The sequence below is a fragment of the Melopsittacus undulatus genome, chromosome 2 (genome assembly GCF_012275295.1).
Source record: "Melopsittacus undulatus isolate bMelUnd1 chromosome 2, bMelUnd1.mat.Z, whole genome shotgun sequence".
NCBI lineage: Eukaryota > Metazoa > Chordata > Aves > Psittaciformes > Psittaculidae > Melopsittacus > Melopsittacus undulatus.
In genome coordinates, this window is record NC_047528.1 from 103,890,498 (window position 1) to 103,918,353 (window position 27,856).

General features: G+C 46.4%; 1 protein-coding gene and 2 non-coding genes across 3 annotated transcripts in view; 1 reads left to right on the forward strand and 2 right to left on the reverse strand.

The window, feature by feature from the left end:
* Positions 1–2,245: 2,245 nt before the first annotated feature.
* On the forward strand, positions 2,246–2,317 carry TRNAP-AGG (transfer RNA proline (anticodon AGG)). Its single transcript has one exon. It is a non-coding gene; the product is annotated as a tRNA-Pro (tRNA).
* A 405-nt stretch (positions 2,318–2,722) lies between these two features.
* Positions 2,723–2,794, reverse strand: TRNAP-CGG (transfer RNA proline (anticodon CGG)). The gene has a single exon. It is a non-coding gene; the product is annotated as a tRNA-Pro (tRNA).
* A 1,787-nt stretch (positions 2,795–4,581) lies between these two features.
* The window catches only part of RCSD1 (RCSD domain containing 1), a 39,326-nt gene continuing 16,051 nt past the window's right edge, over positions 4,582–27,856 (reverse strand). Inside the window, exons 2-7 of the mRNA XM_031045035.1 lie at positions 14,748–14,855; positions 12,188–12,277; positions 10,792–10,863; positions 8,846–9,049; positions 7,459–8,080; positions 4,582–6,587 (exon numbers count right to left, since the gene is read on the reverse strand). Coding sequence (XP_030900895.1) covers positions 7,472–8,080; positions 8,846–9,049; positions 10,792–10,863; positions 12,188–12,277; positions 14,748–14,855 — 1,083 coding nt within the window. The 3' untranslated portion in view covers positions 4,582–6,587; positions 7,459–7,471. The remainder of the gene's footprint in view (positions 6,588–7,458; positions 8,081–8,845; positions 9,050–10,791; positions 10,864–12,187; positions 12,278–14,747; positions 14,856–27,856) is intronic.

The window sequence follows — 27,856 nt, forward strand, 5'->3', positions numbered from 1 at the left end:
GTAAAATCAGCATTCAGTCCCACATAAGAAAGAGAAATCCTTTTTTGTCTATAAATCACAAGAGGAAAATATAAAGTGTTTTGCTAGGGGAGCAGTTAAATACATTTTTTCATGGTTGCTGTTTATGTTAGAAATTCAGACCTTTGTTTTTCTACTATTTTGGAGACCTTTCTAGTAGCTTGACAGAGAGAGCAAGCAGGATTATGATGTCACATAAAAGCAGGATTACATCTGCTAGGAGGAGAAGCAAATATATTCAGACTGATTTTACATTTTTGATGGGTTTGATTGTTTTCTATGTAGCCTCCCTCTCTGTACCTCCTAGAGGAATTGTAGACACTGTTTAGGGTGCAGAGATGTGCATTCCTGCAAAAAATACCCCACCCAACATGCTCATTTTGTGACAGTAAAAGAAGAACATGAGAAAGAAAAAACAGGCTCTATTTGTAAAAGTATTGGGTGTCCATTATGTTACTTTTTCCTCTGTGAGTTGGGAGAAATTGTGATTGGCAGATAGTGCTGAATTTATGTTTACTCTGGTTAAACAGAAATGCAGTGGTTCTTTCAAAACTCAGAGCTGGCAGCTGCACAGTAATTGCATATGGTACTTGAAGAGTTTGATAGCTATTCTTCATAGAATCATAGAATACCAGCTTGGAAGGGAACTCAAGGATCCAACCTCTCTAAGCAAAGCATGACCTAGACAAGATGTCCCAGCACCCTGTTCAACTGAATATTAGTGTTGTGGTTTAAGCCCAGCCAGTAACTCAGAACCACACAGCCACTCATTTACTCCCCCTTCTTCCTCCCCTGGCTCCTGGAGGGATGGGGAGGAGAACGGAAAGAATGTAAATCCCAAGACTGAGATAAAAGTCCATAAAGTTAAAGCAATTATTTTTCCTGTCTCTCCCTCCTATATTCCTCCCCCATTTCTTGGAATATTGGCAAAATTAGTTTAGCAGCTATTAATGTACAGAGACAAGAGCCAAGGTAGCACTGATCTCTAGCCTGACCAGCGTCAGTGTTTATTTTAAGAGGACTCTGATATTTGAATAAGTTGGTGTAAAATTATCACCTGTAAGGCAGGACAGTAACATCATTCCTTGGCTATAGTACACTTTGGGCTTATGTAAGTGAATCATTAATTTCCCTTCTTTTGGCTGGGGTTTGTGGTCTGTTTGTGGTTAACGTCTAGACACGTATTAGGTAGATTTTGCACAGAAGGGTAGATAAGGCTGCCTCAGCGGCTGGAAGAAACAGAGAGTGACAACATACGCAATAACAGTGCATGTCATAGTGACCTCATAGTAGCCTTCCAGTATCTGAAGGGGGCCTACAAGAGAGGGACTCTTCATCAAGGGACTGTAGCAACAGGACAAGAGGTAATAGGTTTAAACTTGAACAGGGAAGTCTAGGTTAGATATAAGGAAGAAGTTCTTTACTGTGAGGGTGGTGAGGCTCTGGAACAGGCTGCCCAAAGAAGCGGGCAGCCTGTCCCACTCCAGCCCTGACAGTGTTCAAGGCCAGGTTGAACAGAGCCTTGGGCAACATGGTCTAGGGTGAGATGTGCCTACCCATTGCAGGGAGTTGGAACTAGATGATCTTAATGTCCTTTCCAACCCAAACCATTCTGTGATTCTATGGTTTTACGTACCTCACTAGCAATATGGAGCACTACAGAACAGCAGGCCAGGCTGTACACCCGGGAGGTTTTTGCACCGTCTCAGCAAGCCCGGCGCAGGGCAATCTCTGTGAGCCCTGATCACACACCCACCAATGGGCTGCAAGGCCACACCAGCAGAGCTGCGGTACCGAGCGGCCGTGAGCCGTGGCTGCCCAGCGGCACACTTGCCCCTTACTGGCACCCCGGACCTCGGCGGGCACAGGCGGAGGTAAATCGCGGGAATCACTGTCCTCAGGCTGAAAACTTCGGCACTCGCTGCCTCAATGCTGCTGTGACCAGCTCAATGACAGGCTGGCCCCACTTTGCAAACGCCGGGCTGTCACGAAGCACGTTATCCGCCTCGCGTTGTTTTCAGCGGACTTCTCGTTTGTGCCTGTTACGAGCGCCCAGGCACGGCTGTGTAAAGAGCGCGTTCCAGCCTGGCAAACCATCCCAGGCCGCACCTGCAGGCTGTTTTTCTTAGCTCGAGGCCTTTATCGCTTCTGACTGCGGGCAGCCGCGCCGGGCGGGACGGCAGGCTCTAGGCTTCCTCCATGAGGGAGAGAAGACTTATGGTATAGAGGCTCGTTGGTCTAGGGGTATGATTCTCGCTTAGGGTGCGAGAGGTCCCGGGTTCAAATCCCGGACGAGCCCAATTGTTTTGTTTTTCTCGCCTCCTCCATTTCTGCCCCAACTGATGCGCCCGGTGCCCTCCCCCGCTGTGCTTCAGGCACAGCGCGGCTCCCAGCCACTGCGAAGAGAAATGGCCAGGACTCGCAGAGGCATTTCCTTTCCAATGCAACGAAAGGGTCACCCCTCCCGCTATAACGCCCCCGACGAGGCAGGGCTATGAGGCTCCCTGTTCATCCAGTGCTCATCCCTGTTAAACCCGGCGGCTGTATCTCCGCACACCCGGCTGCGCCGCCGCAGCTACCGAGTTTGCCGCTCTTGCCCGCCACCAGCGCCCACCGCGGGCGGGCCCGTAAGCGCAGAGGCATGAAAACGCAGAGGAGCACCCCGGCACCAAAATAAGCAGTGCTCACGCACTCCTTTTGCAGCGGGCTCGTCCGGGATTTGAACCCGGGACCTCTCGCACCCGAAGCGAGAATCATACCCCTAGACCAACGAGCCGCTCTACTCTTTGCTCCCCAGCTCAGCACTTCCCTCTTCTCCCGCCTCCTACTGCCCAGTGTCTCTGTAGGCCTGCCCTCCCTAGACTCCTAGTGGTTCTGCCCACCGCTTCGGAAGACACCATTCTTCTCCTTAACAGTGGAAGTTGCTGCAATTTCCTTCCCTCCACCCCCAAAGGGCAACCGTTGGCGTCGCCCTTTCCTCGACCCGTAGGCTTTGCTTGGCAGAGGCGATTCCAAATTCCCCGGGTAGCAGCAGCGACCGCCGCGGTGCTTTCCCTAGTCTCGGAGGAATACCCGCAACTCCCCTCCCGCTTCTTCTTCTCGCTCGGAGCCGGTGCGCTTGGTGGGCAGTGTCATGCCCGACCAGTGGGTTGGAGGCAGGGCGAGCTCATTCTCGGCGAATGGGAAAGGGGGCAGTGGGGTACACACATACTCCTCCCCCGACCAGCTTTGGTTTATCCCGGCCCGCGCTGTGCCGAGCATTTAGGCACGGCGCCCCCTCGAGGTGAGAGAGGGGGGTGGCGGGTTCCTCTCAGCTTGCTGCGGCGTGCGGTAACGGCCTTGGGCTCCTGGGGGAAGTGCCTCAGCAGCTGGAGGTGTGTTTCTCATGTGTTGTGGCCCAGAGGAGGCAGTGGCGTTCCTTTTGCTTTCTGAGCCAATGCTGCAGCTTTGGCTCCTACTTCGTCCCTGATGTGCTCTATCCTGCAAATACCTCTTGTCAGCCGCAAGCATCCCCCTGATGTTTCCGCACCTTCAAACCAGTCTTCCTTGCATCCCAGATCTTTCAAAAGAGCTTTATTCCTCCCGTCAGTAATTGCTCTTAGTCCTTAACCATCCAACACTTTCTTGTGGCTCTCAGTACGGTTTAAACACAATCCAATAAAAAAATAATCATAAACCCAAGGAGATCCCAGCTAAACACAGCAACTACAGTCTCCTTGCTCTTGGGCTGCATGTCTTTCTCCACTTCATCTTTATTCTTGCTGTTTTCCACCCTTCCCCCCAGTTTAAAGGTCTTCTGTCCTGTCAGGTTGTGCTTTTACTTTTGAGGCACTATCCATACTAGAGGAATTGCATAAATTATATCAGATTTGTAGTGCTGAGGGCATTTTTGTGTTTGGCCATCAGCGTTCATATACCTGTCAATTTGACAGATATGTATGGAACGGAATAGGCACCCTCCACCCAGTACACCAAGCTAAGATGTGGTCAAGTTCCAGTCAAAACTGTTTGACTAGGTATCTCTTGTGGATACACCACCATGCTGCCCAAGCCAACATTCCATGATAGTATGGATAGTATTCCTGTAACTTGTAAAGCCATCAAGGATGAAGATGATGATGATGCAACTTTTGGCACAGAAAGTCTCTAAATTGATGCCTGCCAGAAGCTTGGGAAATCTCACAGGAAGGATCACTGTGTGTCACCTTGGGAAGTTTTTGTGCTTCCCCTGAACTAGGATGCTATTGGAGAAATTGCACTAGGTGAGATGGCTTTGATTTCTTCTGTTCCTTGGTACACAATACCCGCAGGGCTGGGGCAAGGAGAGTGGCTACTTCCAGTGTCACCGCTTTTCCCAAAGAACACCTTCCTTTGTGGATTAAGCACGTTGGTTATTGATGTTCCCCCAAAATAAAAAATACCATAAATAAAATTAAAACTGTTCAAATGGCACCCCTATTTTGCCTTCCACTGCCAGGTCTTTCCATCCTTCCTCAGGATCCTTCATCTCCCCATGAGGAAAAACACAGATTTTGTTTTGGCTTGCTTTTATTCCACCATTTATTTCTTCTATTTCTCCCTCAAATTTCCATTCCCTTGCTCGGGACACACATATTCATTCTCTAAACAGGCACACATATATATATATATATAGTAAGGCACAGTCACTCACATCCAGATGGGACACTCTGCTGAAAGAAGAAACAGGGTACAGTGAATGATTGCAGCCTGTCCTGGAATACAAGCACTAACAAACAGATTAAAATGAATTCAAAGATAACAGTGCTCCACAGCATAGCTCAAAAGGATGTGGGGTCCTCTGTGTCTAACAAGTCCACATGAGAAGGTCAGCACTGCTGGCTTTTAGCAAATGACACCTTGGTGCTCTCACTTGGGAAAAAGAAAGGCAGGGCACAGAGCCACTTCTTGTGATTTTAGAACTGGTGAACAGAAAGAGGATATCCTTCAAAACCATTGGGGATGTGTTGCAGACTCCACTCAAGGTCAGATGTGTGTGTAAAATGCTTGTTCCTGTGCAGAGAGACAGGGAAAACCTGAGCCTCTGACTCTGCTCAGCTTAATGTTTGCTAGGAGAAACTTCATCATGGATAAGGAGCTGGCTGGTTCTGCCCTTAGTCTTGGTAGCTGCATCTGTTGCTGGGTACAAGATGGCTAATGGTAGGTTCAGGCACTCATTCCTGACTGTTCACACCACCTAACAGCTAGCTAACTCTTTGGCTCAGCTTCTGACAAGCCTGGCTAGCTGTCTCCAGTGAGCCCAAACTTGTCCACAGCTTTATGTTGTGCTGTGCACATAAGCCCCATGGCCTTGAGCCAGAGCAGCTTTTTATTCAGTACTGCAGATACAGCTTCAAGCACTGCTGTCAGAAGGGTCTGTTATCTGTGTTTTCCAAATAAGTTATTCCTTACGGGCAACAAATACTCTCCATATGAAAAGCTTTTTTTGGCTTAGCAACTGCTAGACCCATGACTTAACTAGTACCTGAAGAGTGGATGCAACTCTGGTACAATGTCTGCTTAGGAGAGACTGGCTATCTGACCTTCACCAATTCATATTCAGCCAGGCCATATGACTGGAGATTCAGCCATCTAAGACCACTTCTTTGACCTACATAAAATAAACCAGCTGTTCCCAGTGAATCAGGATGCTTTCTGTCATGAGTAGCACTCGGTGCCCACAAACTGGAAGTTTCAAAAGAGAGTCAGACCGGATAGGGTCTGGAAGTGAGAAAGACAGGCAGCCCTTCTAAATCTGGACTGGAATCCAGAGCCAGATAAAAATGTTGCCCTGTTGACCTAAGCAGCACATCACAGCTACACATCAGCATATTTTTTGTGCATCAAATCTGTTGATTACTTTCCACCAGCACTAAGACCACCCCAAAGAAAAATTACACAGAAAAACTGCCTAGCACATAGCTTTTTGTTTCACAGGTCAGCCAGCTCAACCCCTCTTCAAAGGGATTTTATGCTTTATGAACAACTTCCTAAGAGTTTTCCCATGTTCAGGGTTCACATTGTCTGCCATACAGCACATATGGAGAAAACATACTTTTTCCTACTGTTAAAACATTATTTACTGAAATTTAAAAATCCAAAATATTTCAAAAGAAGCTTCCAAAAAGGCATCATACATGTATGTATGTAACTGATGAACTTCATCTACAGCCAATGCAGGGGAGAAGGAAAAGACATTTTGGAGCAGGATGAAGCAGAGAGACCAGGAGTGGTGGTGGTTGTCAGCTCCAGAACAGCACATATCAGGTCTTTTAGTCCCCAGATATCACCAAGAAATGTCAGACAACACTTCAGTTTTGAACTCTGAAGTGACTGCAAGCCAGTCTCTTGTTCCAACTGTCCCAAAGTATGATGGTGCAGAGAGACAGGGAGCTGCCACTCAGCTCAGGGATGAGTATGGACCTCAGGGGACATCTGTGCTCTGCTCCTCTCCTTTCACTGAAGGTTTTCCACCTTGTAACTTCCACCTTGATTGAGTTAGATGGCTCCTATTTGCATGTTAAGTCTCTTGTGCCCTGACTGGGTATGTCCTTTTAAAAGGGGAAAAGAAAGGAAATTACACAAAATAATCATGTGTCTAAGTAAATACAGTGGTGGGGTGTGGTGTCTGTGACTTTGGTATTTCTTTGGGGGGTATTTTTTGATAGTTTCTGTGCTAGGACGCAAAGGCAAGATGCAGCCTGGGCACTAGCCTGCTTCGTCCAGTTGCTTCTTGCCAAACCAAGGAGGCATTTGAAAAAGGAACAGGTGTTTGAGGTGGAATGATATATTTCTTCAGGCATCTGTGGCTATATTATCAGTGATTAGAGAATGTGTAAGAACCTACATGCAACAAGGTCCACTTGAGCCAATGGGAATCCTTTTATTTCAAGTGGCAGAGGTCCGCGTCTGCATGCTTACAGGGCTGATCAGGAGATTAGTACATGTGCAAAGACTGTTTTTGCTAGCAAAGCTAACAAGCTAACAAGCTAAACACATGTATATATAGAGAATATATATGTGTGCATGCATATCTACAATGTGTGCACGCATATAAATATGTATATGTAAGGAGGCATACTGAGATAGTACATAGGTGGTTACTGTTGGGGAAAAGTGCTTTTCACTGAAAGCACTTTAAAATTGCTTCCAAATCAGCAACTGAGCAGGGTGCCTGGTGAGCAGAGGCACTGTTTTACTCAATCCAGAATCAGCTTTGCTTCTTCTCCATACTCTCTGTAACACCACCCAGGAGGGCTGTCTGGGTTTTTTAAATTTCCCACCTTGCAGCCTCTGGAGGCCTGAGATTTGATACTTTTGAGGTGTGGGGAGCAGCAAAAAAATGATTGAAAATTGCCATTTTCAATAATAAGCAAAACATTCTGGTATTTTAGGAGCCATCATCATGCTGACCTATCTTACCTGTGTGTCACAGTTACACTGTGCCCTGATCCTGCATAGCTGACATTGAAGGCTCACTGGCAGTCTCTAAACCCACCACATCTGGCAGCTGTTCAGGTGCCAGTGGTGTTTCTTCTGATGCTCTCCATGTGTCTGTGCTCTCACTGGTCTCCTTTGCTTCAGCTTCTTCCTTCTTGTACCCCTTTTCCTGTTCATAGGCTTGCTGCTCTTCTTCCTGGGGACCCTCACACACCTTCTCCTCTTTGTTGCCAGAGGGAGGTTGGGGAGAGTTCTCCTCTGGGGCACAATGACACTCTTCCTCCTCCTTTGTATCCCCTGCATTACTCTTGCAAGGAGTCATTTCGTCTGCCTGTTTTTCTCCTTTTTCTTCACCTTTTGATCTGCTGGATCCTCTCCTTGACAGGGGCTTTCCATCAGACCCTGTGTGTTTCTTTTGCTCTTTGCTCCCTGTTTCTGCCTCCTCTGTCTTGCCCTTGGGCTGAAATACCTCATCCCCATCTTCCTTGGCACCATTTTCAGAAGAGATGTTGACCTCTAAATCTTCCCCATCTCTGTACTCAGACAGAGATCGTCGGAACTTCCTGGAGGGGGGCCTGCGCTTTATCAATCCCCGTGTCCGCACCTTGGAGGCAGAAAAAGCAGACATTGAAGCAGTTGCAAGAGTACTACTGGAAAGCATGAAAGCACAACAGAGGAAAATAGCAGAAAAAACTTGATTCCTGTCCTGGTGGCCTCATTTTCCATGCTCTGCTACGGAGAGGTAGGGAGAGACTACTTTATAGGACAAGCAGCTCCCTAATATATGCATCCTTTCCTTCTGTAAACATGGTGGCAGAGATCATTGTCCCAGTTAAAATTGTGGTTCCTTGTCCAAGTTAAACCCTAACCCCAAGGATACTGCATTCATTACAAAGATGACTTTGGGTATCTCAGTCTTGTCTACTCTTGGCAGTTTGGTGGTTGAGGAAGGAGTCTGCAGTCTAGCTGATGATGGTAAATGCAGGTTACAGGTCCCCATTTAAGTGCTGAGCACTCCGTGGGGACACCTGGTAAGCACATGGTTCCCTAAACTGCGCCTCAGCCACCCTTGGCATGTGCTGTACATGGCACCACCTTCTCACAGCACTCTCTGCCCAGGTACCAGCCACACTGTTACTGCTGAGCTGAAGTGACTGGGTCCTGCCACTTTCATCACTTTACCAACTGGGCTGTGAAAAGCTGCTGGAACACAAACCTCTGTATGCAGGTGAGCAGAAACAAGGCCCCACACAGCTACACTGACAAGCTGTTTTGAACCTGGGACTGAGGGCTACAGCCTCCTCTTCATCCCCAAGCAATAAGCAAGTCTTACCCTTCTGTGATGGAGAAATCCTAGTACATACTGTACCTTGTTATAGAACTGCAGTTGAGTGCCTTCTGGGGGTTGATCAAAGCTAACTGGCACCTCACTTGCTTCACTGGGCGGGGACTGAACCCCGGGGCTGCTGGGCGTCGAGGGAGGGGTGCTGAACGGAGAAACCAGGGCTTTCAGACCAGGACTTTTGGGAGATGCTCCCGGCATCAGAGCAGCTGGAGCAAAAGCCAGAGTGGCCTGCAGAAAAAACATCCCCGTCATGGCGTGCATGACAACAGCGTGTACTACATGCGGTAACCACATGGAGGAACCCTTGCTCCCGCCACGGGAGCTGCTGCATATCTCAGTTGTCACAACCCACATACCTTCTAGTTATGGGTCTTTCCTGGTGACACTGTCAACAAACAAATTCGGGCCGAGAAATTATGACTGGACTTTTGCCTTTCCCCAGCAGCTGGATCTCAAGACGTCTGTATTTGTCATCTTGAAGCCTTTTGGGATTTTCCAGTGACACAGCCAAGCCTGACAGTCTACAGTGGCTGAGGTGGGAGAAACTCTGAACAAGCAGCCAGTATCACTTCAAGATTTAGACCACACCTGTGTGTGCTCAAGCAGACCTCTCATTTTAAGGCCTGGTCTGCGGGTCTTCTGAATGATCTGTGAAGTCATGAGGATCAAGAAGACCATGGAAAAAGAAGCAAACTTGTGACTAATTGTGGCAAAACACTTCCTGCTGGTCTGTCACAAAAAAAAACCTCTTCTAGGCAAATGTCCTTGGGTGCATTAAAGGGACAGTGCTATCAATATGCTTATGTTGTGTCAGAGCAGCCAGTAGGCACAGAGCTCTGGCGTCGCATGTGCTACCAGGAGAGGCAGCTGGCAGCGGCAGGACACTAAGTCTACAGGCTACCGAGTGCTGAGCTGCCCTCAGTGCCATCAATCAGGCCCTGTGGAGAGATACAATAAAGGCAAGAGGTACATGGTGTGTTTGTACATAATGTGGAATCGAGGTGAGGGAAGCACAGAACTTCTGGGCATGCACAGGGGAGCGCTGGAGCCTGGAGCACACTCTCCACTGCTAGGATTTTAGCTGCGCCAGCTCCCTGAATGGGTACAGGTGATTCAATTTAATATATAAGGGCAAATCCCTTATGAAGACAGGCTGAGGAAGTTGGGGCTGTTCAGCCTGGAAAAGAGAAGACGTGTGGAGACCTCATAGGAGCCTTCCAATATCTCAAAGGGGTCCACAAGGATGCCATAGAGGGACTCTTCATCAGGGATTGTAGTGGCAGGACAAGAGATTTGGGTTTATACTTAAACACAGGAAGTTCAGATTAGATACAAGGAAGAATATCTTTACTGTGAGGGTGGTGAGGCACTGGAACAGGCTTTCCAAAGAACACTGCTTTGGCAGTCTTCAAGGCCAGGCTGGACAGAGCCTTGGGCGACATGGTCTAGGGTGAGGCATCCCTGCCCACGGCAGGGGGTTGGAACTGGATGATCTTAAGGTGCTTTCCAACCTAAACCATTCTATGATTCTATGGTTTAGACTGCTGCAAAGAGCTGGGAGAAGTCTCAGCCAGGGTTTCCTTCACTTTTCTCTCACAAGCTGCATTTAAACTGAGGTGCCTGTCCCTGCTCCCTACCTGAGCTGTGCTACTGCAATGGCCATACCCAGCCACATACCCCACAGGTCCAAATGATCCTGACCCACACACTGACCTGCCTGTGGATGTGTTTGAGGATCACCAGACAGTTTCTGATACTGGTTAGCATTACTAGACCTGCTCTGCCTTTCTTGTTTGTGTGCTGTGGAACTGGGCCCTCCTCAGTGAGGCCTCTTGTCCTCCTTACCTAGATGTCTTCCTTGACTCCTTGATCCCCTTCCCCCGTGGCTGCTCTGCAGAGAAAGCAACTATGACAAATGCCAATCAATTTTTATTTGCTGCAGCAGCCATGTGGGCTCCTCCAGGACCTACCTGCAGCTTTTCAATCATGGGGGAGCTTTTCACCTTGACCTTGGGAATGGGGCAAGCATTTGGAGACTGCCTCTGCAAAACAAAATGAAACATGAAAAAGTCACAGTGAAGTAAGTGAAAAAGAGGAAATACAGTGAAGGTGGAAAACTTGGAAGAGAGATGCAGAAAGTACTAGCTGGGGAGCAAATGGAATCTTTTATGATGTCTTCATGCAAAAGTTTGCTTTCTTCTTTCCTTACCATGCCCTCCTTTTGTTCTCTGGCCATCCTAGGGTTCTGCATACATGTATCCTTTCTATGGGAGAAAAGATGATTGTCTACTTTCTGGCTGAAGTACCTGAGTTAGGTGATGTGTAATGGATCTGCTGCTACATGGTCTTCACTAAAATAGACAACCTGTGACACATTTACCCCTGGTATTATTTCAGGACCAGACAGACTAAAATTCTACTTCTTAAAGGATACAAACCTTAACGTTGGCAAACACTGTGAACTTTTTTATGACAGGAAAGACTTTCTGCCACTACTCGACTAACAGAGTTACACGGTATCCCATTAGTATGGGCAAGAAAAGCCTAAGTGGCTAGAAAGACAGAGCTGTGAAAGGCTGAAAACAGTTTAAGAAAGGGAGAGCATTGCTTTGAGAAGGAGCATATAGATTTTTCCAGGTTCAAAGCAAAAGGAAAGAAACATAAGATTTTAAAGCTTGTGCTCCTTTGGCATGGATGCAGCAAGAGCTTGTAGCTGTCAGAACAGAAGGATAAGGAACCATCCCCTTGTTAACGGCAGGTGAAAATGTGAAATTTGGTGGGTAGACCTCATACCCTGAAATACAGAAGGAAAGAAGTGACTGGAGAGGGCCTAAGCGTGAATTTTAGTGAGTAGCAGACAGCTTATGGGGGTGCTCTATGGAGGACACCTCAGGACAATGTTCTGTGGGTACTGCTGACTAAATCCCCTTCACTCTGTATTAATTATTCCCTTTTTCTGACAAAGGAAAAATCTCAAGAGCAGAACTATTCCACCATTATACTCAAACCACTACAGTTCATCTGAAGGCAACAAACAGCATGAGTGTCCCCTGTGCTAAGCATTGTTTAAATCTAATAAATGTTGGCAGTTCCTGCTTTAAAATGCTTCAAAGGTGGTAACTGGGTGGATCCATCAGTGCTCTAAGAGTAAAAACAAAAGCAGTAGAAATGGGATGTGTATCCATGCTATAAGCCTGGAATACAGAATGGAGCTGACGCTGAGTACGTGTGTGTGAGCAGGGATGCTGCACGACTGATGTCTTTTGCTGCACATCCTGACCTTTCTGCAACCTTCATCCTCATGTCTCAAGAGAGAAGACATGGCAGAGAGGAGAGACCTTGTTCCTCTATTAAACTGGTACTCACTTGCTCATCATTGTTGCTTGTCTCAGTTTTGTGGGAATACAATGGAAGGGAGCATGGTGGTTTCCTCCGAGTTGGCTTATGTGGTGGTACCTAAGAGAAGAAAACAACCAACTCAGCAGCAGGGAAATCAGTGGCTTTTTAAAAAGGAAATTAAATTCAGGCACCAAAGGGCACGCTCTGTAAGTGACCTGCTTGGATGGAAGGGCTTAGTTTGCCTAAATGTATCATCCAAAGACAGCACAAGACATTAGCATGTGGGCTGTGGCCAGCATGCTACACATGCTTGTAGTATCTCAAACCCAATCCTAGTATTGGAAAAGTAGTCTATCTCCTTCCACAGCATGAACCACGGCGCTTCAAGCTTTGTGGAAAGGACACTATTCTAAGCTGTAGAGGGTGGAGAAGCCTGCCCAGAAGCTTAATCTTCAAAGCATCCTGCTGGAGACCCCCTCACACTGCAACAGCTTGTTACTGTTCTCTTTCCTGTCTTATTACCAGGATTTCTGTTTAAAGAAAGTGCCTACCTGGATCATGATTTTTGTTTTTTGCATCTGACCTATTTTAGGGCCAAAAAGGGGAATTCTGACTTTTTCAACATGCCCAACATGCCATATTAGTTTCTTTCTAATGAAGAACAGCAGCTCACAGAGACAAGTGTTCAGCTGTAACCTTTGGGCTGGCTAAGGAACAGATTCTCCAGGGAGAAAGAACAAGAAAACTTAACGGCAGGGACACCAGTTCATTCTGCATGACCTCAGGCTCTCAGAGGTACAAGAGTGCTCACAGAGATGCACAGCACCTATGGAGTTGTTCCTTCATAACTATTGCTCTGGTCTTGAAGCCAAGCTCTATCTATTTTTATGCCAGGTTTGTCATCTCCTGCCAAACTGTTTAACACACCTCTAATGTGTTAACAGACAAAATACTCAGATAATATTGTGGAACTTGGATAATATCCACAATCTAATAATTCTGTTACCTTTTAACAGGTGGGCATGTGAAAAGTTGAATTATGGCGCTTTGCCCTCTGTAGAGTTGGCTGTCTTGGGGGAGCTGTGGACTTGATGTCACTTAACTGCTGATGATGCTGCACCCAGCATGGCAATACTGCATCTCTGAGGGGCCAGGGGCAGCTCTGCCCTTATCGCTTTGTCACATTAGAAAGCAATAATGTCATGTCTTACTGAAATCTCACCATTTTGCAGCCATCAAATGCTGTGCTGTGCCACAGTGAATGTATCAGAGGTTTCCTGGTTGATAGGTTCCCCTTTGCTGGCATGAGGCAAGAAAGGGTTAAAGACCATCTACTTAGCCATTAATCTGAAGACAGCTTGAGAAAGCCAATGGGGAAGTGACAGATGGCTTGGAGAGTAAAGACAGGAAACTTTGTACTCCTCTACCTCTGGAGAAAATTGGTTTCCCCCCACTGTGAGGCCCCTCCACATTGCTTTGGCTTGGGAGTAGCAGAAATCTGCAGATATAACACAAGAGAGGTCTGGGAACTTGCTGCCTTTTGAAGGGTGAGGCAGTTAGTGCAGTTAAATCCCATACCTTAAAGAGATAAAATTACTGTAATGGGATGGAGTGGTGCGCTGGTGACTAGAGGGGAAAAAAAGTGCTTGGGAAGAGACTGGCTATTCCCATCCTGGGCCTGGCTATGGGAGTGCTACCCTCTGATAGTGGCATGCCAGCACTGCAAGGTAGAGGTCATTATTGCATCCAGCCAAAGACAGAGAGGATCCCCTTAGGCACAGCCTGGGACATGCTGAAATCAGCTGAGCAGCAGAAAGAAGCAGTTCAGTTTTAAAGGGGCGCTCACTGACTGAGGAGGGCCACCAGTAATTAATAATACATTAATAATACATGCTTCTAAACCAGTGCATAATGATACAGGAGGATCTCCTAAAATGTCAGCCTCCATCCACAAATACTGTGATTTTCCTTTCTTCCTAAGAGAGGTATTCTAGTGTTTTGCTTATCTGGTGAAAGACAGCTTGTGAGGTAATGCTTGGCACAGCGGGCTTCCAATAAAATGAAGTTTTAGTATGATAGAGATAGGCAGAGTCTGAAATGTCATTGGGAAGGGGTAATGAGAGCAAGTAAAGAGATAGCTTTCTTTCTCACACCCCTACAGAAGGAATTACTTGGTGGAAACCTTCTCCTTTTGTAAACAAGGTGCTGATGACCTGCCACTGTCTTCTACACTGCGGAATCTGTTGTTTGCTTTCTTTTTCAATGGCTCAGTATTAGCTATTTCATTATTCACTGTCACACTTTTCCAGGAAAGCCAGCCCAGATAGTACAGGCATTGATGTCTGCTATTGGTAGGTACAGACAGTGTCTAGTTGTCTTGAGGTTTGGCTCTACCAAAATATCCACAAATCAGCAATGCATGGAAGACACTGTCATAGCTTGCATTGCACCAGGAGACAAATTCTTTGCAAAGATTCAAAATCAAGGTGGATTCATGCTCCAATCACTGACGCTGTAACTTCTACAGGCAGAGGAAAATGCCTCAGTTCCCCCTCAATTACCCACTGGTGGCTGCAGAGCACCTTACCTCTTTTCCAGTAATACTGGCTGCTTGCTCTTTGAATTTTCCTGCTAGCTGAGCCACTGAGGGTGATGATGACTTGTCCACCTCTGAGTTGGTCTCTGCTGGCCTGTTCTGACAGATTTGGAACAATAAATTATGAGCAAAGGCTGGGAAAAGCAAACAGGCTAGAGAGAAGCCTGCATATGTGTTATAAAGTTCAAGAGTCAGCAGGGAATTAAAGCAGCGTTTCTTATATATGGCATCAAACACCCAGTCTGAGCGCAAGAGGTTTGGGAAGACAGGATATAGGAGCATTTTCAAATATCCCAGAAAACCAGCAATCCCCACAGAATCTTTCAGCCCTAGATGAAGAGCCTAGGCTCAGTAATTTTCACTGGAAGCAAACTATTTTCAAGCCAAGTTTCTGTTCCCCATCTTTTCCCTGCAGTGAGCAGATGGAGCAGGTCAGTAAAAGACATTCCCATACACCTTCTCAGCTCTCCCATCTCTTTCAATATTGATTGCCCTCATCACTGTCACCCTTCGTTTACCAGTGGTTCTCCTGTGAGAAGCCATTACATGTCCTCGCAGCATGCTAGCATCTGCTTGTGGATGTCCCTGTGCTGTTCTGCTTTTTTGGCAATGAAACACTCAGGCGGGTGTGCATGGGGGGAGGAAATACCAGGGCTGAGAGAAGCTTCCCCTCCCCTGGGTCAACAACAGGCTGAGAAGAATGGAGACTGGATGGTGTAACTCTTCCCACAGCTCTGATCCCACATTTAACTTGTTTTCTTTGCTATGTGTGTATCAAGCAGTATGAGAAGAAAGGCTTGAAATCAAAGTTGATGAAAGGAAACTTTTGTTCTTCATCTCTAGTATCTGACACCAGGGAAAACCAAACTAAGGAACAATTGTTTTCTTAGAGGCGGAGACCACAAAACAACAAACCATCAGCAAGGAAGCTCATACCTGCACTTCCTTTACCACCACCATGAATGCATTACCAGCACCACACTTCCCACCCCTCCACCTCAACACTCTTCTGCTTCTCAGTCAGAAAGTTCCCCCAAAGTCCACTGCTAAAGGAATACATTTGTTTCTCCAAAAACTGCAGCGGAGCCCTTCCTTCCCCCTTCATACTTCTCTGCCTGGGAGGGACCTGCTGTCTCATTAGCACAACCACTCCTTTAGCATAACTGGAGGTGAAATACCAATCTGGCCCATGTATGGACCTTTGGATCACCACACTACGGCGGCTGAAGAAACAGTTGTGGAAACTTGAAATAATTCTAAAGAAAAAATTTCTTTAGACTCCTAGTTTCTAGATTAAAAACAAATCAAGGAGGTTACAGTAAGGATCTTGGAGCATTCTCTAGTCTGAAAAACCTGGTAGAGAGCAGCATGGCTAAGGCTTGTTTGCACTGTGGAAAAGGGCCTTTCCCTCTCTCAGAGAGGTGAATTAATGGTCCTTATAAATGCTGTCTTCTTTCTCCTAGGCGTGCAAGCTCCAGTAGGTGTCTGCCATTCCCCATTTCCAGGATCATAGAATCATAGAATAGTTAGGATTGGAAAAGACCTCAAGATCATCTGGTTTCAACCCCCCTGCCATGGGCAGGGACACCTCACACTAAACCATATCACCCAAGGCTTCATCCAACCTGGTCTTGAACACCGCCAGGGATGGAGCATTCACTACCTCCCTGGGCAACCCATTCCAGTACCTCACCACCCTAACAGTAAAGAATTTCTTCCTTATATCCAGTCTAAACCTCTGCTGTTTAAGTTTCAACCCATTACCCCTTGTCCTATCACTACAGTCCCTAATGAATAGTCCCTCCCCAGCATCCCTGTAGGCCCCCTTCAGATACTGGAAGGCTGCTATGAGGTCTCCACACAGCCTTCTCTTCTCCAGGCTGAAGAGACCCAACTTTCTCAGCCTGTCTTCATATGGGAGGTGCTCCAGTCCCCTGATCATCCTCGTGGCCCTCCTCTGGACTTGTTCTAACAGTACCATGTCCTTTCTATGTTGAGGACACCAGAACTGCACACAGTACTCCAAGTGAGGTCTCACGAGAGCAGAGTAGAGGGGCAGGATCACCTCCTTCGACCTGCTGGTCACGCTCCTCTTGATGCAGCCCAGGATACAGTTGGCTTTCTGGGCTGTGAGTGCACACTGCTGGCTCATGTTCATTTTCTCATTGACTAACACCCCCAAGTCCTTCTCTGCAGGACTACTATGAATTTTCTTTTTGCCCAACCTGTAGCTGTGCCTGGGATTGCTCCGACCCAGGTGTAGGACCTTGCACTTGGCATGGTTAAACTTCATGAGGTTGGCATCAGCCCACCTCACAAGTGTGTCAAGGTCCCTCTGAATGGCATTCCTTCCCTCTAGCATATCAACAGAACCACACAGCTTGGTGTCATCGGCAGACTTGCTGAGGGCACACTCAATTCCATTGTCCACGTCAGCGACAAAGATATTAAACAAGACTGGTCCCAACACTGATCCCTGAGGGACACCACTTGTTACTGGTCTCCAGCCAGACATTGAACCGTTGACCACAACTCTTTGAATGCGACCATCCAGCCAGTTCTTTATCCACCGAGTGGTCCACCTATCAAATTGATGACACTCCAACTTAGAGACAAGGATGTCATGTGGGACAGATCCTGACTACGTCTCCCCCAGTAAACTTTCCGTACACCTCAGACCAGCTTTCTTGCATCCAGTCACAAAAGCCACATGAACTGTTTCCTCTGGGGGAGCTTATAGCACCTTCCCCCCCATCTTTTCAGCCTTCATTACAGTAACTACAGGCAAGTAACTACAGATAAGGGGAGTGAAAGAAGCAGTGAGGCAAGCAGGCAGCAGGGCAAACTGCTGCACATGAAAAGTGATGGCTAGATAAACGGGGAAGGAGAGCAGTTCCCAGCTGTAAGCTATTTTTTTGTGAAGGGAGGGCAGGCTGGAAAGCGGAGGAAACAAAGAATGGCTCTGGGGAAGGGAGGATGGACTGGGAGGCCTGGCTCAGCATACCAGCTTCTAGGATACCTGGGCATAGTACAACCTGAACAGAGGACTCGGTTGAGGCTGAGGAGCTGCAGGTGCTCAGTGTCTGGTGGACGGGCTACCTCCCTCATAGTCTCTTTTTCTCCAGCCCTTTCATAGCCCTTTGCCTTTACCCAGAAAAGACACAGCACTTCCTCTTGGCCTATCTGACCTCTTGTTTTGGGGCGGTTGTGTTTCCGCTATGAGTTACAGCCTGAGAACACAGCTCCCTTTCTTTGGATCTGATCGAAGCTGTGAGGCTGGAATGATTCTATGCATTTCTTGTTTTCCTTGTAGCAGGCACTGGCTGTACGTGGCTCTCACCGGTGTGAAGCTTGCTGGCTGGGTGCAGGAAGCAGTGAACATGCCATTCTAAGATTAGCACAAGTAGCCTACAGGCTGTGTCCTCCTCAAACTGCCAGCTGCAGGCTCTCCGATTACACCACGTGTTTTGCAACAGGAAAGTCCTTTCTTGGATCCTTTCTGGCAATTACACTTCTGTCAAGAATCCAGCTTTTTCTAAGGCTTCAGTTGTTTGGGGGTTTTGTCCCAGCTGGTGTGCCAGGTTCTATGCCTTCTAGTCAACAGAGAGTGCCATACTGGGACACTTGGATGCAAAAAGTTTCCTTCCTTGCACTTCAAGGAGAAAATCATGCCCCTGGCTTCCAGGAGCTGGATGGCAGTCTGCCTCGCACTGGGAGGGAGGTGGGAAGACTCACTTTCTCACTCTTACCCCAGAGCATGTACCAGCAGCCCTCAGCCTCATCCATGCCTAAGACATGCGTCTGTTCCTTTCATCCCAGAGCTTAGTGCTGGGTTTCTCCTGCCCCACAATAGTAATGTAACCTCTCCCATTCCTGGTCATTTTTTCCATCTTGGTGACATAACCCACCACTTCTCTGAGGGATGATGATAAGGAGCTCTACTCTTTTTTTTGTCAAAAGAAGGTGAAATTTCTCAGATGTGAATTCTGTGGTCTTTGCAGCTAACTGATGATTCTTTCCCTTTTCCTGAGAGAAATGTGCATGGGCTAAACCCAGTGAGCTGAGGTTAAAGATTTATTCTATCAGTAATTTGGTGACTGCTACTCTGAGGTCTTTTACTGTTCCATAAAAATAAGTGTCTAAGCACTGCGTATTCTGAAAAATGTCAGTCAGAGACTTAAAACACTAAATGAAGTGTAAGCATGGCACTATCTGAAAAAGAGGAAGTGCAACTAGCAAGTTCTCTGTACAGGGTTTCACTTTCCTCTTCCAAATAAGTTTATAAAATTGAGTAAATTGGAAAATGATTTTCAACCCCATGTTTCTTCAGCTGCTCTAAAAACTGAACCTGGCCCCTTTGACAGCACTGGAGAGTCCTGCCTTTATTTGTGTGTTAGGTACAATCATGGCAATTCAAGGTTTTGACCGAAGCCTCTCCTTCCTTACGCTTCGGAATCCTTGCCTCTGTTGTGAAAGCAAAACTGACACCAATTTCTGCTTCTGCAGATTCAGAAGCCTAAAGGAGGACACTATTTTTAGCACAGATCCCTGCTTCTCTCACAGGCTCCCTGGTGGAAACAACACTAGGTCCCCATAGAACAGTCCCACATCATCTCTGCTGTATCTTTTCAAGGCAGCTGGGAGTGGAGATGCTCAGTACTCAAGGTAGTGAGTGGAGATGCCTGGATGCTGTGGCACAGTCAACTCTGGGAGCACAGTCCCAACTTGGTGATTTAATGTACCAGAAAATGCAAGGGTAGAAAGGCTGCCTGATGTGGGAGGGATCCCTCAGTACAACAATGTCCTTACCTGGCTCAGTGACATTTGCCAATTCTCCTGCTAGAGCCCATTGTCCCATGTGAGAGAAAGCATATATTAGAGGCATATACTAGAGGCGTATATTAGAGGCCCGCAGAAAAAAGGTAAAGAGACTGAAGAGTTTCTCTGAGCATACCCCTTGGGTATTCACAAACAGCTTTTCTTAAAGATCATGATTTGAGCTACAGGTGGGGAGTGTCACTACAGTGAGTTTTTTATTAAATCAGAATTGCACAGAATTTCCACTCCTGTAGAAAACTGGAAAGCCAGAGGTGGCTTTGGTGGTGAATTGAAATGACTTGCTGATACAGTGCAAAACTGGCCCCAACAGCCTTCAGACAGCAGTTTTGGTCATGACCTAACCCCAGTTTTGTCACTGTCCATAATACGCTACTGGAAATACTAGTCTGAAAGGGTACCAGTGGGATTCAGAAGCAGACAGTGAAGGATTTGTGCACCTGGTTTGACTGATGAAAAGAGCAAAGGTTTATTAGCTGCCAAACAGTGGAGTGTTTTGGCTTAAAGCAGTACTTAAATGCCAGCTGAATAACAACAGTGATTTGTACTGCCCTACTCTCCTTCCCTCCCCTATAAGTCCTCTGACTTGTCTGCTTTTGCAGAAAATATTCTAATATTTTGGCCAAATGGAGCACCTTTAATCTGAGATGCAAGTCTTCCACGGCACCTTGCAAGGCTGGAGTATTCAGCAGCTATGAAATCAGTGATGGTTACACAATTTTAGTACTGGTCCTGTGCACTTCACAGACCAGTTCTCATGAAACTGCATCTAGGTGTGCACTGAGGCCACTCCCTTGGCTTCCCATCTCACACTTGCTTCTAAAGAGCTTCATAGTAATGATTCCCTGAAGCCATTCTCACACTAGTTCATCATGCCACCCGCTCTCCCATACCCTGTGCTCACACAAGCTCTGCAAAGCTCTGCTGTGAATCCCACAGGGGTTTTTCATTGCTGCGCATACAATCTACCCCAGCAAAAGCAACTATGGCAAAAATAATGACAAATACAGTGTGTCAGAGTCAGACACAATAAGGCATCAGAAGTTCAGGGCTAGTGTAATGATTACAGAAACAGAATCCAGAAATAGTGACCCTCAGCACCGAGCTCTCAACACCATGCTATGAGAAATCAGTTGTCAGTATGCTAAATGAAAACAAGATAGGGTCAGTGGTTTTGGGGTGCAGCTTCATAAAGTCCTGGTTTTGCCAGAAAGACAGCTTATGTTTCCAACTACTCCTTCTCACTTGACCTTTTGTTTCCCCCTTCCCCCCTCCCTTGCACCAGTGTGAATTTGTGAGGCTTATGCTGTACACTGGATCACTGAAATGACCTGGGCTAAAAATACGTCCCTTAAGTCTTTACAAGGTTATTTTTAACTCAGATCATTTCAGCAATTGAGTCCACAGCACAGCCTGACAAGCACTTACACTGCCATAGCAGGAGGGGATGTAAGTTTGGCAGCAGCAGCCTGCAGTTCAAGGGGACGACTTCCCTTTAACTACCTCAGACAGAGCCTGAGGAAACTGCATCCTGATACATCCTCCTGTCCAGAGGGCTGAGAACAGCAGAAAAATTATATATTTGCACTCCTGCTGGTAAAGGCTATTTTGGCCTGTGGCACTGGTATTTCACCCCGCAATCCATTGCCTCCTTCCTGTGACACAGCTGAGCACCTTGCCACACTGGCAGCTGAGTGAATCAGACTAAGTTTCTGTTACACATCCACAAAAGACCCACACATACTGTGTCAGAGATCTCCAGAAGTCCCACTTCAAAGAGCAGCAGCCACATGTGTGGCTGGGGAGCAGGTTTTCCCCACCGCATGGCAAAGACAAAGCTCTCTACCTGGAGGACCTCCTCGGCTAGGGAAAGGATGAGGGATGCAACTCCAGGGAGGAAACTACAATCATCCTAGAGTCAAACTAGAGTCACAGAATCATAGAATGGTTTGGTTTGGAATGGACCTTAAAGCTCATCTAGTTCCAGCCCTTTTCCAGGGGCAGAGACACATTCCACTAGACCAAAGCCCCATCCAGCCTGGCCTTGAACACTTCCCCTCTCTTCCCTGCCTTGCTCAGCCCTATGAAAGCAAAGGACATACTGTCTGCACAAAGCCTTCCCAGACATAACACCTACCTTTCTCATTTTTCAGTAAGGCAGATGCAGGATTTGAGGAGTCAGACAGTCATAAGCCTTACCTACACGGGAAAGCTTATACCATATGCACTGGGGTAACTCAGCTCACACTGGGAGAAATACAGTCTTAATCTGACAGAAGTGCCTGTTTTTCAGCAATCAGTGTGGCTGAAAAGAGCCAGTCTCAAACTTCTCAAGTACCTGTTTCTGACACAGAAAGAAGCATTTTGGGAATGAAGCATTAAGCTCTAGCAGAGAATGTGCCTCCTTTCAGGGCTTCCCAGGGGCAGGAGTGGGGTGAATATCTCCTTCCCCTGCTGTGATGGGGTTTGATGAACTAGAGATGTCTGTCTTGCAGAACAAGCACGAGAGAAATTATGACAATACTAGCTCCTCCCATACTGCCCCTCAGATTTGAGGTAACCATTCCCATAAGCAAGAGCTAATCCTTTCTCCCTGCCCCATCTGTTTTATTTATTAACCATTGAGGCCAGCTGGAGGCAAAAGGCCACCGAATATACATGTGATGTGTGACCTATGGTATAGTCCTGGTCTGTCTGGAAAGGCTATGAACTTATGCTCTGGAGAATACATCATGAATGAATCTCATTACCAACCAAGCACACCTGCATGTCAGACCAGCCTTACTTTTTTTAAGGCCACAATAACATTCAATAATGCTAAAGATAATACGAATGTGTCTGCATGTACTGAAGTAATAAAATCTTTCAGTTAGGAGTATCTTTAGTACCTGTTATAAAGGCAAGTGTCCAAAGAGGCCAATCCACCAAACTATGTTTTCCTACCCCTAGGTTAATTTATTGTTCAAAGAAGATTATCTAAAGAAACCTAGAGCGGATTCCTAGGTGTGGGTCTTAGCCTTAAAGCAGAATGGACAAGTTTAGGTTCACCTGGGCAAATCTGCCACTTTTTTTGGTCATTGTTTAATGGTAGGTGTCCTGGGTTCAGCAGTAGCAGTCATTTTTTCTCCTTCTTGGTAGCTGGTGCAGTGCTGTGTTTTGACTTTCGAGCTGGGAACGGTTGCTGATAGCAAGTATGTTTTGAGTTACTACTCGAATGTTTGGTTTGTCCAAGGCCTTTTCTGAGCTTCATGCTTTGCCAGGGAAGAGGGGAAGCTAGGAGGAAGGAGAGACAGGACACCTGACCCAGGCTAGTCAAAGAGGTATTCCATACCATAGCTAGAGAGCCCTGGGGGGATGGAGGAGGTATCTGTCGGTGCTCGGTCGGGCAGGGTGGGGTGAGTTATGAGTCAGTGGCTGGTGAGGTGTTGTATTCTCTTCACTTGTTATTGGCTTTATCATTATTATTTGTAGTAGTAGTAGCAGTAGTGGTTTGTGTTATACCTTAGCTATTAAACTGTTCTTATCTCAACCTGTGGGGGCTACATTCTTTGGATTCTCCTTCTTAACTCTCTGGGAGCAGGGGGAGCAAGGGGGGGAGTGAGTTAACGAGCTGTGCAGACCTGGTTTAAACCACGACAGTAGGAAATAGGTAACTGAATTTTCATTTTCAACCTCCTTACGGCACTAGTTATTTTGGCTCTCACATTTCATAAAAGAAGATAAGATTAGATGGGCAGCTCATAAGGAACTCTTCTTTAAATTAACTGAAAAAAAGCTCAAGAATAGTTTTTAATAGGATTGGACCCAAGTTACTTATAGAAAATTCTCTCTAATATGTAGTTTTTAGTTCCACTCAAAGCCATCTCTCTGCATCTGCCATTTAGATGAATCTCAGTTTGCACCTTCCAGACAACATAACCTGAGCTGCTCAGTTTATCTGTGTCCATGTGAGTACATCAATAGCATCAGGATCATGCTGAAAAGGGAACATTGTTTGGACTGGGAAAGGAGAAGTAAGTTATTAGGGCAGGTTTAAAAAAAACTCCCTCAAAGGAGCAAACTGAAAGGCACGGAGGGTGGGAAAACACCTGAATCCCAGCATGAGAATCTAGGCAGCAAAACCCAGGAGAGGCTGCTACCACGGTCTGAGCCTGCTCATTCTCCTTGTCACCCACCCATCAATGCAAGTTGAGCACGGACTGCCCAGAGAGCATGTGGGCTCACAAAAAAAATCTGGCCTTGGCCCATTCATTTAATTCCCTAGATGGAATCTCACAATGCTTGTTCCAAATGGAGCTCAGCAGCATGCTGGTCCCCTGGCTCAAGAAGCAACACATCCCAAGATGTCACCCCTGAGTAAACAAACCTTTTCTTGTCACACTGACTCCTCCCTGCCACAGCAAAGCATCCTTCTTTTCATCTCTCTTTACCTTTCTTACCCTCACAAATCATTCTCACTGGAGGACTTGTAACTCTCTGTTTCAGGAGTGATTTATGTGGTTTATTTTTTCACTTGGCATTTTATCTGGCAATGAAGCTGCTCCTTGTCTGGTTGTGGTAAATTTGAATTATTGGCAGAAGTGCCAGATAGAAGTGGCAGCAGCTGTGGTTCTGTGATACCTTATAGCTAGTCCTGTCCATCATTGTGTCAGCGTAGCTGACCGCACCCTGGGATGCAAAGCCAAGAATCCTACCTGCATTTCCTACCACTTGTGATAGAGCAGGAGTGATAATTACTGTGCTGTGTTCCATCAGAGAAAAAGCTACTGTTTGAGACACCTGTGGACCTTCCTCTGGTGGGGCTAGCTCTGCAAACTTTGTGTATCACAGTTACTTGCCAGGAGAGGACAAGACCAGGATACCTTGCAGATCTTTCAGGTGTACCATAAATGCTAGGAAAGAAAAATATTTTTCTACTTCTCTCTGTCTCCTCCATTTCTCATCCCAGATGAGAATTTTGTGATCCTTAGGAATGGCAGTGTGCAAGGTTCTCATCCTTTTCCTCCGAAATGTCATCAGATGGCTGGGTGAAGAATCAGCCTCAAACTGCCATTGGGTCCTCCCGTGCCAGAACGTAGGAGTGAAACACAACAGAAAGACAAGCAAAAAAAAGTAAAATTTCCATTTCAAAGATTCAAAGAGAATTCTGGGTCTGAAATCAGGACATATAATCTCTCTGTGAAAGAGTGTAAGGGTATATTGAGGTGCCTAATGATGATCCCAACACACTGCAAAATACTTGGCTGTCTTTTACCAGGACTGGCATTATAAAGGTCAGGCAAACAGGTTTCTAGTTTGACTTGCAACAAAAGGAATTGTGTTAAACCTCTGTCTGTCTCACAGGAGAGCATGCACAACTGTGCAGAACCATTGCCTTTCCAAGACAAAGATTTTCTATGTTAAGGTCAGGCCTCAGCCAGTGCAGAGTGGCTGATATCACATGCAACAGATTCAGCCTTCAATCTTGCAGCTCCAGGGAAAGCAACCTGCAGCCTGTGGGAATATATTGTGAATGTATAGCAGATTTCTAAACACTCTGTGGAAACAATGGGACCTCAGATTAGGTTTGGGACCAATCTGAGCTCCTGGATCCCAGAGATGAGCTTAAGATTCCTCTAACTCAGGCATATATCTCATGTGTATGTGTCTCTACATAGCTGGTTTCCTTCAGACAAGGAAAGTTATGAAGCCAGGCAGGAGGAGGTAAGGACTTCTGATGACACATGCTAACCTCAAGGCAGTCAGTGCTGTTAGAGCCCAGTCATCTCTAGCAGCTTTCTTCAGTTCTAGTCTTAGTGAAAACAGGAGCTCTCACAGCAGCCCTAAAAAAGATTTGACTAGAAGTACCAAAATGCATGTAGCAGGAATAGATGTCAGGTCTCCTCTTAGACTCTTCCTTTTTCTAACATTTTTGCAGGAGAGCGAGCTTTTTGCCTGAGTGTAAATCACTGCTGGCATGTCTCTTGAAGTCTGTGAATAAGTTAGCCACAAGAACAACTCTGAGAAGTGCAACATCCCTCCTCAGAGTGGTACCCAGGTCAACACTGATCCCTACACAGATGAACAAACATAGGATGAGTATGTGCTTGAACTCAACTGCAAGGCTATTGCATAGCTATGTGAGGGATGAAGGAGCTTTGACTATAACACAGGACAGAATAGTATGAGGAATTAGGACTTGAAAGGAGGGTTGCATGTTTGTTTTTAGGAGAAAGGATGGGAAAATTCTACTTTACATGAAGTATATAAAAATATGAAACATTTCCCTGTATTTGGAAAGAGTTTGCTTTAGGGAAACATTTTTCTCAAGGCTTTCAGTGGTTTGGTCTTGATTTTCTGAGAGTTCCCTCATGAACTGCTGCCATCTTGGCACTCAGGGTCAAGCACTGCACAAAAGGAAATGTGAGGATATTCCAGCTCAGCAGCGATGAGCAGCTTTCATCCAGAAGTCACCAAATACAGTGTAGTAATTTCAAAACTACAGGCTCAGATCTGCCAAATTTAAAGGCTCATAAAAGAAATATTTGGGAATTGGTGGAGGTGGGAGATACCATGTAGCCAGCAACTAGTAAAGGGACAAATGCTTTTCAAAGGAAGGGGCACTATGTTCAAGTTGTCCCCTATACTGTAAAAAAATGGTTCATGTACTTCCTGCCTTGCTTGCTGAAAGTAGAGGGGAAACTCTGGCTGGTTTCCTTCTTTCAGTGGTTCAAGCTACCTATATGTCTATATGTAAAAGGGCCTGGACAGCTAGCACAGTGGTTGGAGCAAGGCTTTTCTCAAAGAAAAGTTGCTGCCTGTTTGAATCAGAAGCTTGCTCAGGGTCCCTCTCTGGTACTTCCCTCCAAGTAACCTCAGGACTGCCTAGAGCTCCTGAACATAAAGGCAAATGGTTATCACAAGTAAAAACCCACCCTAATGGTGCTGGGCAACAGGGACCACTGGATGGTGGCTGGAGTTAGGTGGTGTGGTTCAAGAGCATTGCAAGTGTCTCCACTGCTCCCCAGAGTACAGCAGACATACAGGTGAGGAGCTGTGTCCTTCACAACAGAATTATAGGAAACATCTGCAGAATATACTACCTACTTGCTGTTTCAGAGAATGACTACAATGAAATTGAATAAGGTAATTTTAACCTCCCCTCAGAGAAGTCCCTCCCTTTGCTATTGGTGCATTTCTGCTAATAAAATGGGTGTGATGCTAGTGTTAACGTAGTATTGTTTTTCATGAAAGACAGTCAGTACCAATGCCACCTTTTCTCCACATCTTCCAAAAGGCATCTTCTCAGCAGAGTAGCTTCATGAAGTCTCGGTTTAACTTGATGAGGTGGGATGGTTGCTGCTGGGCCCAAAGTCTCCTGTTTGCCTCTGCAGAATTTGTTAGTAAGATGTTCTGACTCAAACAGTCCAGGCCAGAAAGGCCCTTATATAGGAAGGATATGCCAGCCATCTCACACTAGCCTTTTGCTGGTGTTGAAAACTTTGAAGGCTGGATTTATGGCAAGTTTTTCTTATCTTTGTGCCATGGTTTGTAGCTCTCAAGACAGCCTGACCTGTACTTGCTAAGCAATGTCTGATGAGATTAGCAAACCCAGCAAATATCACTGTGAAAAGTGCAAGTTAGATCCTGAATCTTTCTTTTAGTAATGACAATAGTTGTCAATTGCCTAGTGCCTGTACATTCCCAGCACCTCACAGGCCAATTCATTACTGCAGCATTACCTCAAACCTTCATGGTTAGGAGTCTCTCCTGAGAGGGCAGCGTATGGGCTTTCATGTATGCATAGTCACTTCTGCATACACCACAAAATTGGCCCAGGGGTAAGTCAGGGTTTTATCTGTCAGGAGAGAAATCAGATCACCAGGCATGTGCCTGAGTTCCCCTCTGCCCCAGGGAACCTTGAAACCCTTGCTGCATGTTGGCATGGCTTTAACAGGCCTAAGCACCAGATTGGTGCCCTAAGCACCAGATTAAAAATCACCTCTTTCAGACAGACCAAAGGATTTGAAGCCCACACCCTCTGCAAATAGAATGGGGCCCAGACCATCTGCTTCCTGAGCAAGTGGCTTATCATGTCTGTCAAAGGCTGCCAAGAATGGTTTGATCGAGCACAGACATTACCAAAACAGACAGGGAGCTGCAGCACCTGGCTCTGCTGCGCAGTGTGCCTCGGCAAGAGCAGCACATACGTAATCTCAGCCCTACCCTATGGAGATGTGAGCAGCTCTTGGCTCTGCTGTGCACTGTGCAGGAAGGCATCTGGC